The sequence below is a fragment of the Anticarsia gemmatalis genome, chromosome 17, assembly GCF_050436995.1.
Source record: "Anticarsia gemmatalis isolate Benzon Research Colony breed Stoneville strain chromosome 17, ilAntGemm2 primary, whole genome shotgun sequence".
Taxonomy (NCBI): Eukaryota; Metazoa; Arthropoda; class Insecta; order Lepidoptera; family Erebidae; genus Anticarsia; species Anticarsia gemmatalis.
In genome coordinates this window covers 7,268,314-7,282,348 of record NC_134761.1, presented here as the reverse complement: position 1 = coordinate 7,282,348, position 14,035 = coordinate 7,268,314, and the positions used below count along the sequence as shown (strand labels likewise).

At 33.8% G+C, this 14,035-nt stretch overlaps 2 protein-coding genes across 7 annotated transcripts in view; one reads left to right on the top strand and one right to left on the bottom strand.

The window, feature by feature from the left end:
• Positions 1 to 14,035, bottom strand: part of Sema1a (semaphorin 1a) — a 364,324-nt gene that overhangs the window by 270,274 nt on the left and 80,015 nt on the right. Inside the window, exon 1 of one of the 6 annotated variants that reach the window (XM_076125604.1) lies at positions 6,140 to 6,694. The exons of the other annotated variants lie outside the window; for them this stretch is intronic. The gene's annotated coding sequence lies outside the window, so the exon portion shown is untranslated. Of the gene's footprint in view, positions 1 to 6,139; positions 6,695 to 14,035 lie in introns of those variants that run through there. 6 annotated transcript variants of the gene reach the window in all.
• LOC142980259 (uncharacterized) lies at positions 7,741 to 10,839 on the top strand. The gene is made up of 3 exons (XM_076125605.1): positions 7,741 to 7,855; positions 8,447 to 8,529; positions 9,400 to 10,839. The coding sequence occupies exons 1-3, from the start codon at positions 7,838 to 7,840 to the stop codon at positions 9,635 to 9,637; spliced, it is 339 nt and encodes a 112-aa protein (XP_075981720.1). The 5' UTR covers positions 7,741 to 7,837; the 3' UTR covers positions 9,638 to 10,839.

Below are 14,035 nucleotides of genomic sequence, written 5' to 3'. Positions count from 1 at the left end.
AAGTTGTTCATCCTTAATACCAGTAATGAACGTGCGATGCAGTCACGTCATGTCAGGAGCGTGTTTAATATCACATTACGTGCGCCGTGGCTGCCGCCAAATTATAATATGATAATGGTGGAGATAGTACAGGATCGGTACTTCGAAATATAATGCACGTAACTGGCTTAACTTTGGGATAAAGCCGACGGTTAATAGGTACAGTATCTGATGTGTTGCGGTACTCCGCGGCTGGTTTTTATCGTGTTTATTGAACGGTGATCTGTAATTATATTGGTTTTAATAAATATAATCGATTGTAAATATATGTATTTACATTAAGAATCTTATAACTGAGTTTCACTTTTTCGGTGTTAATTACGCTTTTCAGATGTGTTTCATTTTATTTTCTGTAATCTCGTTACTGTAGGAATACAAAGAAAAATGTTTAAAAAGAAATTTAATCTTCTTGAAAAGGGGACACCCCCAATTATCGTGTACAAAAAATAAAATATTGTTAATTGATTTATTCTTGTTTTTACCGAAGTGCTATGAGTAAAGGAAAGCAAGGTGAAAAGAAAAGGCTGGCTGTAAAAAATTTCGTATTTTAAACATAGCTTTTTAAAATACCTGCATCAAAATATCATTCGTTACTGGTAATAACTAAAGAGTGCTACAATTAAATTGCAGTTAAGATGAGTGTCAACTTTGGAACTAAGCCAAAAGAATTAAACTCTTTCGTATTCTTTTAAAGACAGCTTTTTGGCAGAATTATTTTTATAAAAATGCATTATTGTGTAGATCATTTGATCAATAAGAGAAAAGTCACTCCCAGAAATGTGACCTGCGAATACTGTTTGTGTGAGTAGTAGTGTGTAAGAATGTATATTTGCAATTTACATATCTGTTTGTCTGTACTACACATGTGCCTGAAGTCTTTTAGAACATTATAAGGTCTTGTATAAAACAATAATACACATATTAGGTTCGTGGATTGAGTTTTAAACGATATCAAAAATCTATGTCACCTAATATCAGCTTAGACGACTCCAATAGTTTACACAACAACACTAGAATTTACAACTCACGTAAATCGGCAAAGAATCAATAGAATTACATTCAAACATTACATCACGGCCCAATTCCAATAAAATAAGCAGAACGCGAACAAAACCCAGTTCTCACAGGCAAACACCTTCAGACTGCCAACCATCTTGATTTACATGCGTAATACCGTCGATCTCCTATTCACTTGTATAAGACAACTATTGCTTATTGAAGACACTTTGATCAAATAGTTCGACCCGCTTTGATAGAACTCCGACCGTAATACGAGTTACGGAGTTAGCATTTCATACCGGGATTGTAATATCACGGCTGTATTTAGATGGAGATGTACATAGATGTAAAATAGGTAGTCAACATTTGTTATTTTCATCGTGCTTTAGAAAGGATATATTAGTATACAACAGTTTTAGTAGTACTATTAGAGAATATATAGGATTGTATAGTCCAGAAAATTAACAATAAAAAATTTGGTATGGACCTCAGAGACCTTCGCTGGATTCTGGATTAGGCAAGAAATTTGTTGCAAAGTCTTAATATGCGTAAGGAAAATCTCAATGTAAATTTTCTCAACTGAAAACATTCCCAACATAGCTAACATATTTTACCTATCATATAAGTGCACGATATTTTATAAAACAAGACATAAAAGTAACACCAGTTCATAAAGTAGAAGTGGCTACAATAGCATGTTAGAGCAATCTACTTTACATCATAGATGAGGTCAATGCTAGCAGCAAGGCACACGGTTCATTAGTTATGTGCAAACAGGAACAGTCACTCCATACTTTCACAACGCAAACGTTTATTAATAAGGGAAAACCAGAAAATTTGCCAGTCAATGAGCTGGCAAACCCTTTCTTACCTAATTTCTTGATTTATGTAACTGTGCCGTAACGTCCACTATTCAATTGCAACTAAAAACATTTGACGTTTTATGGAAGTCGTCGATTGCACAATCGTAGATTGATTTTAAACACTCTTATTATAAAGCAATAAGGTTTATAATTCGACATGAATTCCAAACAGATGTTAGAAGCTTATAAAAGTATTACCAAATAGAGAAATTGTTGCATTTCTAGTCTAACAAACAAGGTGATGAAAGTAATTGAACACCGACACTGTAGGGCTACAGCGAATATTGCATTTACTGACCGTTATTCGATACTTTAAGAGCCATTGAGTATGCGAGAGGTAACCCTATACTGTGTAGAATGTTCGTATAATGGCGGCGGTGGTATAATGCGAGTAACTCTCTTATTTTGCCGAGTTATACTTTGCTAGAACTCGAAAGCGGGATGTCGGTTTTGCATTCTTTCCAGCGTATGAATTAAGCATTTATGAAGGCGTTGTATTGTAAACTGGCCCTCATAATTTATGTATTAGTTTTTAAATTGCAATTTCGTTTTAATGGAATGTGTTAGATGGGTTTTGTTCTATACGTTATACATTTTCATGAACGTATGGAATGGGGATAATAGAGATTATGATGTAGTTAATTAAAAATGTACTAGGGCTTATAATATTATTCTAAACGTATGGGAGCTTAGCCCTAAATTGACCAAGATGGTCAAATAGGAGCAGACAGACCATTGTGGAACAATGAATCGGGCTACGAAAATCATCGGTATAAGTAACTGTAAGTTATAAGAACACGAACTCCTTATATTCGGGTTGCCTTCATTGAAAAAAAGCCACACATTACAATATGTAAAAAATAAGTATTTTATCAATTACTCTGCCATTATAAGATACGCGTATCATTACGATAGTAGTCAGACCTAGAAACAACAAAAATCGTACTCAAAACATCCTCAAACCACTTACAGACCATCTGAAAACCTACAAGAAACTTCGTCAACCACAATTAAATCATAAAAATCCATAACTAACCTTATTACTACAGAAATATGGTAGAGAATCCAATGACAATACAACTTTACACATGCTCGAAACCAATAAGTGGAGAAACGTCACGATTTGCAAGGTAGTTGGTAAACTATGTCGATATCGGGAACTAATTGCACTAGTTATTAATATTATGTGCAATACTGTTGATAGGTACTTACACCTTATACATATAAGTATATTGTGATGGAAAGATGTACTGGTAGATCGTTTTACATACATAATATCACGCCTTTTATTACAGAAGTTGTAGGCAATATACTCGTGTTTCGCCACAGAGGCAGTCAAAGATAGATCGTTTTCCATCAGTTTTTCTTCGATATTGAACTACAAATCCTAAAGTAACAACATTTCGGTAGAAAATGTCTGATTATTGGAGTCTTAAGACTGTAAATGTATTAACAAAGATTGTCCGTACTTGTTCTTTCACAGAATACGAAGGTTACGCGCTATAATCAGTGCAAGGTTGATATAGGTCAGGCTCATTACATGGTCCATATTTATAGACGCAAAGGTCGATTGAGAGAACACCTTCAGAAAATTGTGAGGCAATTAACTTAACAATGTACTGATCTAAAGAAGATTATACGAATAAATGTTTAAAAGGGCAAGCAATAAAGCAATCAATAACTATATGCATCCAGGAAATTTTTGTTAATCAACATTGCATATCGCCACGCAATTTATATCATCATCCTTTTGTAAATTGCCATAATCAATGTTCATTCCGATTTCCACATAAAACACATTACGAAATTTTACTTATATTTCCAGGTACATAAACATTTTCATAATATCCGACTCCTAGAAACGTAACCGAAATGAACTGTAGCTCTATTCTCTACCACTATTGACTACCGACAACCGGCTAGCTTTCGAGAAATTTTGCTCTAAAATCTGATTAACGCCTCTAGCGGGCTCCATAGGAACTATTTTGGCAGCATATTTCAAATGTCAAAACCTTGACACTCGACAGAACCTACTGAAGGAAAACGCGCTACTGCAGCGCAGATGCCTACAGACACAGTTTGACACTTAATATACATACTGCAAAAATAATTCCTAGGGCAACCGCTAGAGGCACTAATCAGAATTTTATAATTTTTTTCTTGATAGCTAGCCGGTTGTCGATAGTTGTTTGTGGTAAGAAATCGCCACGGTACTATGTAATGTAACACTAATAAAATAATGTCACTTGATATAATCAACAACGACATCTAGTGACACGAAATGTTAATATTCATAAATTGAATAAGCTCTACAATATCAATAAATTCAATGAAGGCTACTAGATAATAGGCGGTAAATGTAATTGCCTCTAATTCCTATAATTTGATACGCAAATCCCTTGTTTGTGGTGCACGACAGAAATTAGATTAATGACAGAGTTTAAAACTAAAGCTAGGTTTAAAAGCTACCATTAAGCAACGTTCTCATTATAGTCTGTTGGTTTTGTTTGTAGTAAATATTGCTTAGCGTGTTTACGTACAAAGGAGTTCTATACATATATGCATAGAATCACGCCAATCCCTTAGGGGTAGGTAAAAACCAAAAAAAAAAGTAAAGGAGTTATATTTTAAATACTTCGTTATTGCACAAAAATGCAAAATTACAGCACAAGATAGTTTTTAATTGACAAAGTGCACACTGATAGGTTTCACAAAAATGGACTTACACATTTATTTGTATTAAAACAGACGTTAACGACTTACAATACCTTAATATCGGACTACCTAACACGAAAACAAACAACAAGAAATAATTAGTTAACCGTGAACTGCAAACATTTTCATAGAACACAATTATTTTGTAGCAAGAATAACAAAATATGTATTCAAAATGTCAAGGGTTCATCACGTTGATTGACGGTAGTATAATACCGGAGTTGAAATAAATGGTTTATTTCTACAAATATTTTCTTTGAGTGGTTTAAATTCCGAGTAAAGAATATTCATAATAAACTTGTATTATTACAATTTGTTTTTACAAAAGAGCTACGAGTAAGGTCTTTAATAAAATATACTAGTTTCAGCTTTTTGTAGATTTGTACAACTTTATTGCTATAATAACTTTTCATTTATTTATTCTCTGTAGACAGTGTTTATTGTAATATGTGATACGATCCTATTAACTTTATAGCTGTTTATTCAAATATTGTATAAACCCTGCAAATTTTATATTTGCAACACGGAATTTTGAAATTCGCTAGCTGTCACAACAATATGGCGGCTGCAGTGAGCTGTCAAAAAGCGCGCGAGATGAATGCCAGCCGATACATGGCATGTGCCCGGAATGATTTGTGGCATACGCCAAATATGGCGCGGCCACGTTAAAATGTTGATTTATTTTCACATTTTTGGCCCATTTTTGTTTTTTAACGTAAAGTAAATAGACTATTATATAAGTAACATATTTAAATGGGCAACCCGGAAAAAACGGTTTTTCATAATTATTCATAAATTTCCTTTCAAGCTACGTATGTGATGCTATCCTAACAGATTACATATCAATCTGTTTAAAAACAACAGCTGTCAAATAATACAGCAACAGATAAAACATTGAAATTGCCAACATAAAAAGCAAGCGATACAGCTTAACCCTAACCTAACCAAAAGAAAGCTGACAGCAAAAAAGAGCTACTTATTTCAACATTTTCCTGTTCCCCTTTATCCATAAAATTGTTTTCTTTCAACCGCGCAAACAGAACATATGGCATTGTATAAAAAAAGTAAATCCGCGCACAGGTGACGTCAGAGTGACCTGTGAGGGGATTACACCTGTAAGCCTCTCAAGTATCGCGGCTTCAAAGCAGGGACGACTTACGGACCTCTTGTAGAGGTTTTATGAGCTCAACTAGCCCATAATTAGTATAGTATTATTTTAAGAGGAAACTGCCTAATGTTGGGGATTACGGACGACGGCTTTTGGAAACATTAAATACTTACTTAGTTTGTTAAATGTTACATTATTTATCGTGATACAGAATGTATAATTTAATAGCGTGACTAGTGGCGCGTTTGAACTGAAAGGATACATGTTACTGTGTAATTAGCAGTACGGTGAAAAACATATCACACCAACTTTCATACAGCACAGGGCCGTCAGGAATAGTCAAAACTTTCGCCATCTACGTTTAAAACTGAAACTGGTCTAGGCACAAAGCGAATCACTTTGAAAAACAACAAACCGAAAACTGCAGTTTTGCTCGGCAGGTGAGGAGCCAAGGGAAATACACTTGATTGCACTCCACCATCGCTTCTCACACATGATGCATTTTGATTTCAACCCAGTTCTTATTTGTAGCCAGCTAAAATTCAACCTGAATTTTTCCACGAGATTTTTAAACAAACTGCGGTAATTGTGGGAATGGCAATCGTTGTTCCTTTGTTTTTCCCAACTCAAATATGGGGAATTATTGTAGCGAGTGTTTTACACAAAGTATTGTTATATTATCGACCATACAGTGAACATAAATACGACAACACCACAACAGAATACAGACTTTACTAGTTATTTAGAATCGTGGCACGAAACACGGGAGGAAATTATTGAAGCATCACAATTACATAAACGAACGCAATTGATTACAATAAACTGAAATGTACAACTGCACGAAATGTTCTACATATCGGTACCTAATATACAATTAACTGCATTCTCACAGCATTGCATTTACGTGTACTTTCTCGATATTGCAGACGAGTCCTTGACATCCTGGCCAATCACACATGCGTGAAACTCATCAATAAAGAAATAAGTAATGTCTATGGTCGCCCGAGCGTGAATAGCAATACTCACAGGGGAATTTCGCAACAGTTTTACTATTACAAACAAATAAATCAATTCAGTCAAGGGGCAATCACGGCCTAGTTCTTTGGTTGCCAAGTTTAGGTTTCTTTTCCGTGGCGGGTTTGAACTCAAGGCTGATAGTAATCATAGCTTACAATGTTTTGTATATAAATAATACGATATCGTTCATTAAACAGTGACGTCAGGAAAACTAGATTTCCTTCACTATAATAAGCTAGAACGTTGAAATAATATCATAAATAAAAAATCCGGTAAAATGATTTTTTATTTATTGCAACAACTTTTTTATATAAGATTTGGGGAAACTAATACAAACCTGTAATAAATACGAATATAGAAGTAGTTATGAACTGACTCAACTAACCTGCTCGAAATGTTTTTGTTAAATGTTCCATGTTTAGAAAAGATGTTCGCGTGATAGATACAGGTGCAGTAGTTATGATAGTACAACGATTAGTCGTGTTTTTAAATTTATTTAAATTTGTGTTGTCTTTAGTAATTTGTTAATAAAGTAACGATATTCAAAAGACGAGGTTTTATTATAAGCACACAAATATGAATAGATGAAGTGACCAAAGACAGAGTAACAAGTTAGTTGACAGCAAGCAGTGATGAGCAACTTAAGACGAGATAAGTTAAAGACAATAATGATCGGCTGATATTTAGCAGAAGAATAATGCTAATTCCAATTTTAAAAGAATTAGGCAGTAAAACACAGCTTTATGTCAATATGCATTTAAAAGCAAGAAATGTACTTTTAGTAGGCTTTCTAGAAGGATCCAATATTAACCAATAGCGAAACGCCTTTTTACAAGTATTGGGAAAATCAGTTGCAAAAATTAGACAGTCTTTCCTTTAATGGTAGCTCCAACATTCTGAAATTACTCATTAACGTGGTCCTTCGTATTTAGCATAATGTCGATACTACTAGTAATTCCTAGGAGTAAGTTTGTACGCAAGCAAACCAGGAACCGTAACGGTGGCAGAGTCTTGCACAACCGACGTCTACGTAGTGCATATTAACGGGCCCGCGGGCTCATCGTACACATTACACAGTAACACTTCACTCGACAACATGTATCGTAACATCGCTGTGAGTATTTTATTTTTAACAGATTTTTATACGTTTATTTTTCCAAGAATTTTGTGGCATGGAAAGTTTTCTTTTTATTTTGCCATATTTTTTATTGAATTAGGACTTTCCGATTACGATTTTTGCTTTATATAAAACTATCTCGGACAAAGGTCTAGAATGAACTTAAATCTGAATATTTTAATTAATTTTATTTTGAATAAAGATTTACCGTGCAGAAGAGTGTTCGTGTGGTTTTTACATACCAATGATCTAATATAATATAATGTGTCATTCAAAGCTCGAAATCATTACCATACTATTAAGCTTAATCTATATCTAGGTCCTTCTTAGTATGGGCATTTCTAAACAGTAATTCTCTACTGATTCTTGATTGACAGTATTTGTAACTCATGCCGAAAGTAGTGATTAAAATTTTGTTTATAATTAGGATTTGTGCTACGCTTTTTACTTAATTTAAAAGTTCGTTTTTTTCACGACTTTTAATTGTGAACTTTATTATTTATCGTCATACGTAAAAAAATGGACTTAAAATGTTGATGTTTTGTTTAAATAAGGACTGTGCTTAATAGTATTACTTTATGTTTTCAGTTGACCTTAGCCGTGGTGGTAGCCAGCCATATGTGCTTGGCCAACCCTGTACCTGAACCGGACCCCCATGGCCACCATACACGGTGAGTACATATTCCCATATTTTTTTCTTTAGTATATACCATGTTAACTTTTTATAGGCAGCCAGTTGTTTTAAACATGCAATTATAATACGAAATTGCATGCTCTAACTAAATCACAAAACAGGATTTAAAACTAATCAACAAAATTTTCGTGTAACGAGCCTCAGACCAAAAATTACGACCAATTACTTCCCCCAAAAGACAGAGACGCAAGCTAATGAATTGCTCTCAATTTCCTATCGCCATCTCGTTCCCCCTCGCATAATTATCCGACTATCGCGAAATTTGGTAGATGTGCGATAAATGTGATAATATCTGGGTGTCTATCTGGTAGATTTATGGCAGACATAACTGCTAATGGCAGCCGCGACATGAGTTATGTACTGCTGTTGTACACCTACGTGTTTTGTAGTTATGCCTTTTGGTATAAACACACAATTGTGTGACATTATACGCATTACTGTCCCATAAAGTTGTTTGTTTATAGTTAGCTTGTCTCGTGTTTGGCTTTTTATGGGCAAAGCTAAACTGTTCTCAAATGTATTTTGTACCAAAATATAATAAAATTAGAACAAACTAGAAAATCTAATAAATATTTTATGTTAGAAGTTACCTTCGTGGTTAACCTGGATTAAAACTTTATCTATACTTGCATCGAAGTGCCTCATAATATACAACCATAAATGTTAAACTTAAGTGAACTTTTTTTGTGATAAAGTATAATCTTGTAAAAAAAAATTGGATGCAAAAAATACATCCAAATTTTCTTTTAATACTTGTGTTGTAAAATAATTAGTAAGAGTAAGACACCAATTTTTTCTTGCTACTACATGAAATACTTTATTAATTGATCTCCTATTCCTTTTCTAGCATCCGCATCCACGTGCCTTACGAAGTGCACACACTGCACCACCACCACGTCGAAACGGTACCTATCATCAAGACAGTACCAGTCATCAAACCAGTACCCGTCATCAAAGAGGTTCCCATTGTCAAGACTGTGCCTGTGATCCAAACTGTCCATGTACCTGTTGTCAACACCGTACATGTCGAGAAGCCAGTCTTCGTACCAGTCAAGGAACACATCTCACTCCACTCCTGGCATTAGTAGTACCTGAAGCGAGCGGGGACAATGGCGATGTTTTCGAAAAGTGACCTTCAATTTGTGCTATAAAAATGTAGTGATATTTGTAGTCATAATTGTCGGATAAGTACTGAACCGTCACTCAATTTTAACAAAACGCTTCTAACCCTTGCAGTTTCTGTCATTTTAATGAGTATCGTAGAAAAGCAAATTGCTTGAGAGTAGTGCTGTTTAAAATTGTGTGATGCTTTAGTTTACGGCATTATCTTTTACGTATAGTAGTAATACACCAAAGTTACCAAAACGCAAGCTGAGATTTGTTTCAAATATCAAATCATATTCAAAATAATTCTCAGTTTGACAATCGAAGTCATATTCTAGAAGCTTCACCGAATAGTCAGTTGACGTAAGTTTAGTTAAGTATCTCAACAACTGTATATTTTCTGAGCAACCGCGGTTTAAATGGCTTGTACTGAGTTCGAAATAAATTAAAATATCAGCCCTTAATAAACAACGGCACTAGTGTGTAACGGAATTTAAAATTGCAGATAACAAATGAGATTAATTAACTACGTACGTAGCCTGCGACCACCGTTTTAATTGCACGAATGTCGCTATCGAATATATTTCGGACTGGACTGGCAATATTTGTGCCTACATTGTCCAATTTCCAACGATTTGATATTAAAATAACTATTTTATACACACTGTTTTTCAATAGCACTGAATAAAATGCATGCAAAGACTAGTCCTTTAATTAATGTAGAAAACTATCTTAAGAAAGTTTTATTGCTTATTTTAGATATTCAGAAAATTTTAGTATCGCTAGCACTTACAACCACGTGTAAATACATACAATGTTTGTATAATCCATGACATTTTAAGACTTATAGTTAACAGCTGACGTAAGCATCTAGATATATCAACGCACTTTTTAATTTAGAATCTAATTTCTCTTTTGTGATAGTCAAAGCCTACTTACAATCTCACATTGCAAATTCTTATTGGATTTAAAAGTTTGTGTACGCTCGACTGATTTCTGTCTACAACAAAGAGAAAATAACAGTTTTAATTTGTAAATGGTTCTTTTATAAGTGTTTATCGCCATTGTTCCTATACCGCCGATGTAAAAATAAGTTGTAAATAGATAATTATTGTGCTCTTGTTATTCACAAAGCGATGTTTTCACGATCTTCTGTGATATGACAATATATTGTTAACCTCAATGCGTTTTATTTATTTCTAAACCACCTTTTATTATTGAACTACCTTTTATAAATACTGTTTCATTATAAGTTATTATAAAAAGGCAAAAATTAATTAAAAGTATATAGAGTGCAAAATTACATACAAAGAACATAGCAACACATTGAATTGTGAATTCAGATCACAGAAATTAAAATACGTAATTTACGGTTTAATTATAATTTCATCAAATTCTACGAAAAACGAGTCAAACGTTTATTTATTTTAAAAGAGTTGGTTAATAAAAGACTACGCTTTATTTGCCAAAAAGATATTTCTGAAAGGGCACTGTTTATTTTTTCAAAATATAAATGCTTTTATTCGAGCATGTAAAAAAGGAAGGTCCTCGGTGAAACGTAGAATCATGATGTCAGTTTAAACATTTATAATAAAACATTTTATTTGATGTTAAATCGGAATATAGTCTGTTTCGTTAATCTTCATTTATTTATTTTTTTTGCAAAAATCGAAAAATATATCAAGTTTTTTTTTACCAGTAGGTTTGTATGACACAATTAGTCTATATTTTAAATAGAGTGGTAGAAAATATGAAAAATACGTACTTATTAAAAATCTACCCTATACTCGCACAATATTATCGTCATTATACTGAAATGAAAAGAGCAATCACACATACAATTACACTTAAATAAAGCCTTTAAAATACACTAAATACGGTCATTAAACAGACAGAACTCACACCACAAAATAACAAACAAACCAAAAAGTCATTTCACCGCCACGGCATAAACGTGAGCTTAACTTGCTCATGTAAATATGAGTGCGAAAATTGTACCGTATTTGTCGGAGTTTATTGTATGGAGCGTTATCGAACGATGCAGCTATCGTCATGTCGGTCCATTGTAGCCTTGTCAAACCTGAACACCATTCTGTTTGCTCACACAGTTTACGAATTCGTAAGCCACAGTCATAATGAGTCAGTGTTTACGAGCAAATGTTTAGTGCACTTTATAATAGGCGGCTCCTGTTAGCTCTTCACTGTTATGGATTTTAGTGAGGCTTAGCAAGTTAGATTCAACAGATACCATTTTAGCTTTTGTTTGTCGATTGAGTTTAAGTTCTGACACAGTTATGCAATTTGTTGATACATTTGCAATAGACAAAACGTGTAATTAGCAATAGGACAATTTGTCAAAAGTCGATTCATCAACATTGTTCACGACTCTTATGATGATGGGCGAATATCGATAAAAAAAATATAAAAAGGCATTAAATTACTGGCACATTATCAGGAACTAAGCGCAAATAAAGAGACTAAACCACACTCCTCAATCTACAGCAAGCCCAAAAGCCTAGTCTACCCACAGCCTTAACCACATCGAACAATTCACATCACAATTTAATTCGAGTCATCATTGCACGCCAATTGACTCTCACATTGTTTCACACAAATTAATTCTTTTTGAGAACTCACGAACACTTGTTACTGATAATTACTTCGCTCATACACGACCCTTGACAAGTGATAACGTGTCAGTTTAAATTGAGATGCCAATTTATGTAGCAATTTGCTGAACAATGGCCCGTTTTCTGCTTTCAAGGGGTTAGTTCAAAAAGCTTTATTAAAAACATATTGTAATTTTTAATGGCTTGTTTTCTGGGAAAATTGTGTCACTCATTTTTGCTGCGACATTTAATATACAGCCAATATTGGAGGTTGGCACTTTATTAACAATTTGAAAGCTTTCAAATGTTTTAGAAAACCTTTGAATCATGATGAAAAAGTTTAGAAACTAGTTTGCAATTTTCTAAAAAGAAAAAAGTTACTTGTGACTTTGAGATGGTGTCAAGTTGTCAAAATGTAATATTAAGTGTTAATAAGTAATCTTTGTAAAAGTTTTTGACGAACACTTACTTATGTAGCATCGTAGTAATCAGAAAAAGGCTTATCAAATAAACTATTAATAATCTCACATTCGTTACAATTGTGTGTGAGTGAAGTAATCTCCGCTACGAATTGACCATCACACCGCGTCCCTAAGGACTCGTAAAAATGACTAACCAAATGAATGACCCGCGAAAGATAACAACGTCATTTATATCTATGTATTGTATGGTCGGATTTAATTGGTACGACCTTCGTTTGAAATTCTACTCTCCTTCTTTGAAGTGTTATTATTTATTGTAAGAGTCCCACTGGCGGACTAAAATCTCTTTTGAATTCAGTAGTAATTGAACACGTGTAAGATAACTTTGATTAACTTACATTTTTAGGTAGTGGTGCTTTTGAAAATTTAGCCCAATACACAGCTAGCTTAGCTTTTGCTTCAATTGTCCATTTATAATACGTAGCCTCCCTCCAAGACTAATAATTGCCTCTGCTACATAGTTACTGAATTGTCAGCTTACAACATCGATTAAAATTGCAATTTTCGTCCATCAATGTCATGTAAAGAGGTGCAATGACAAATAATTACATGTTATTTTATTTCTGCGGTGCGGTAATGAGCTAGCGTTGACAAAATGTGTTAAATGGGTGAATCACTATGAATATTCGATTGTATCATACATTCATATCGGGTGAATTATCGGAACCGCTAAATTTTGTGGTTAGATTTAGTTAGATTAAAGTATTTTCCGCATGGGAATTAATGGCCGCTGGATTTGGACGTATTTAGTTTTAAAAAGGAAGATTAACCGGTATTGTTAGTAACATTATTGTTGTATCATTACGCATCTATTTTCCGCTACGGTTTTATAAATTGAATTCGTGAATTATCCGCTTTGAATTTGGATTATATTTATAAAAAATCTATCGACTAATAGGTAAATTCGAAGTTCATATATCCAAACTCTATTACCAAACAACATAAATAGGGAATAAAACATAGCATTTATACAAAATAATAATCATAACAAAGAACATTTAAGACCATGGACAGTTTCATTATTGAACAAATATCAGCGATCTACCCCAATCTAATCAAATTTAGACACAAACCATAATCAAATATTTTATTATAACGGTACATTTATGAGTAGAAGCCGAGCAGACAGGGCACGAAAGCCCAAAAAGTCCAATTATTAATGAAGTGTAATCATGCGATTGGACGTGGAACACCGCGTGATTTCCGCCAAATTATTGGCTGAATGAAAATTTTTAAATTATACAACACGATAACCAATTACGCGGGTCAGTAATTTCTCTATCCGGGA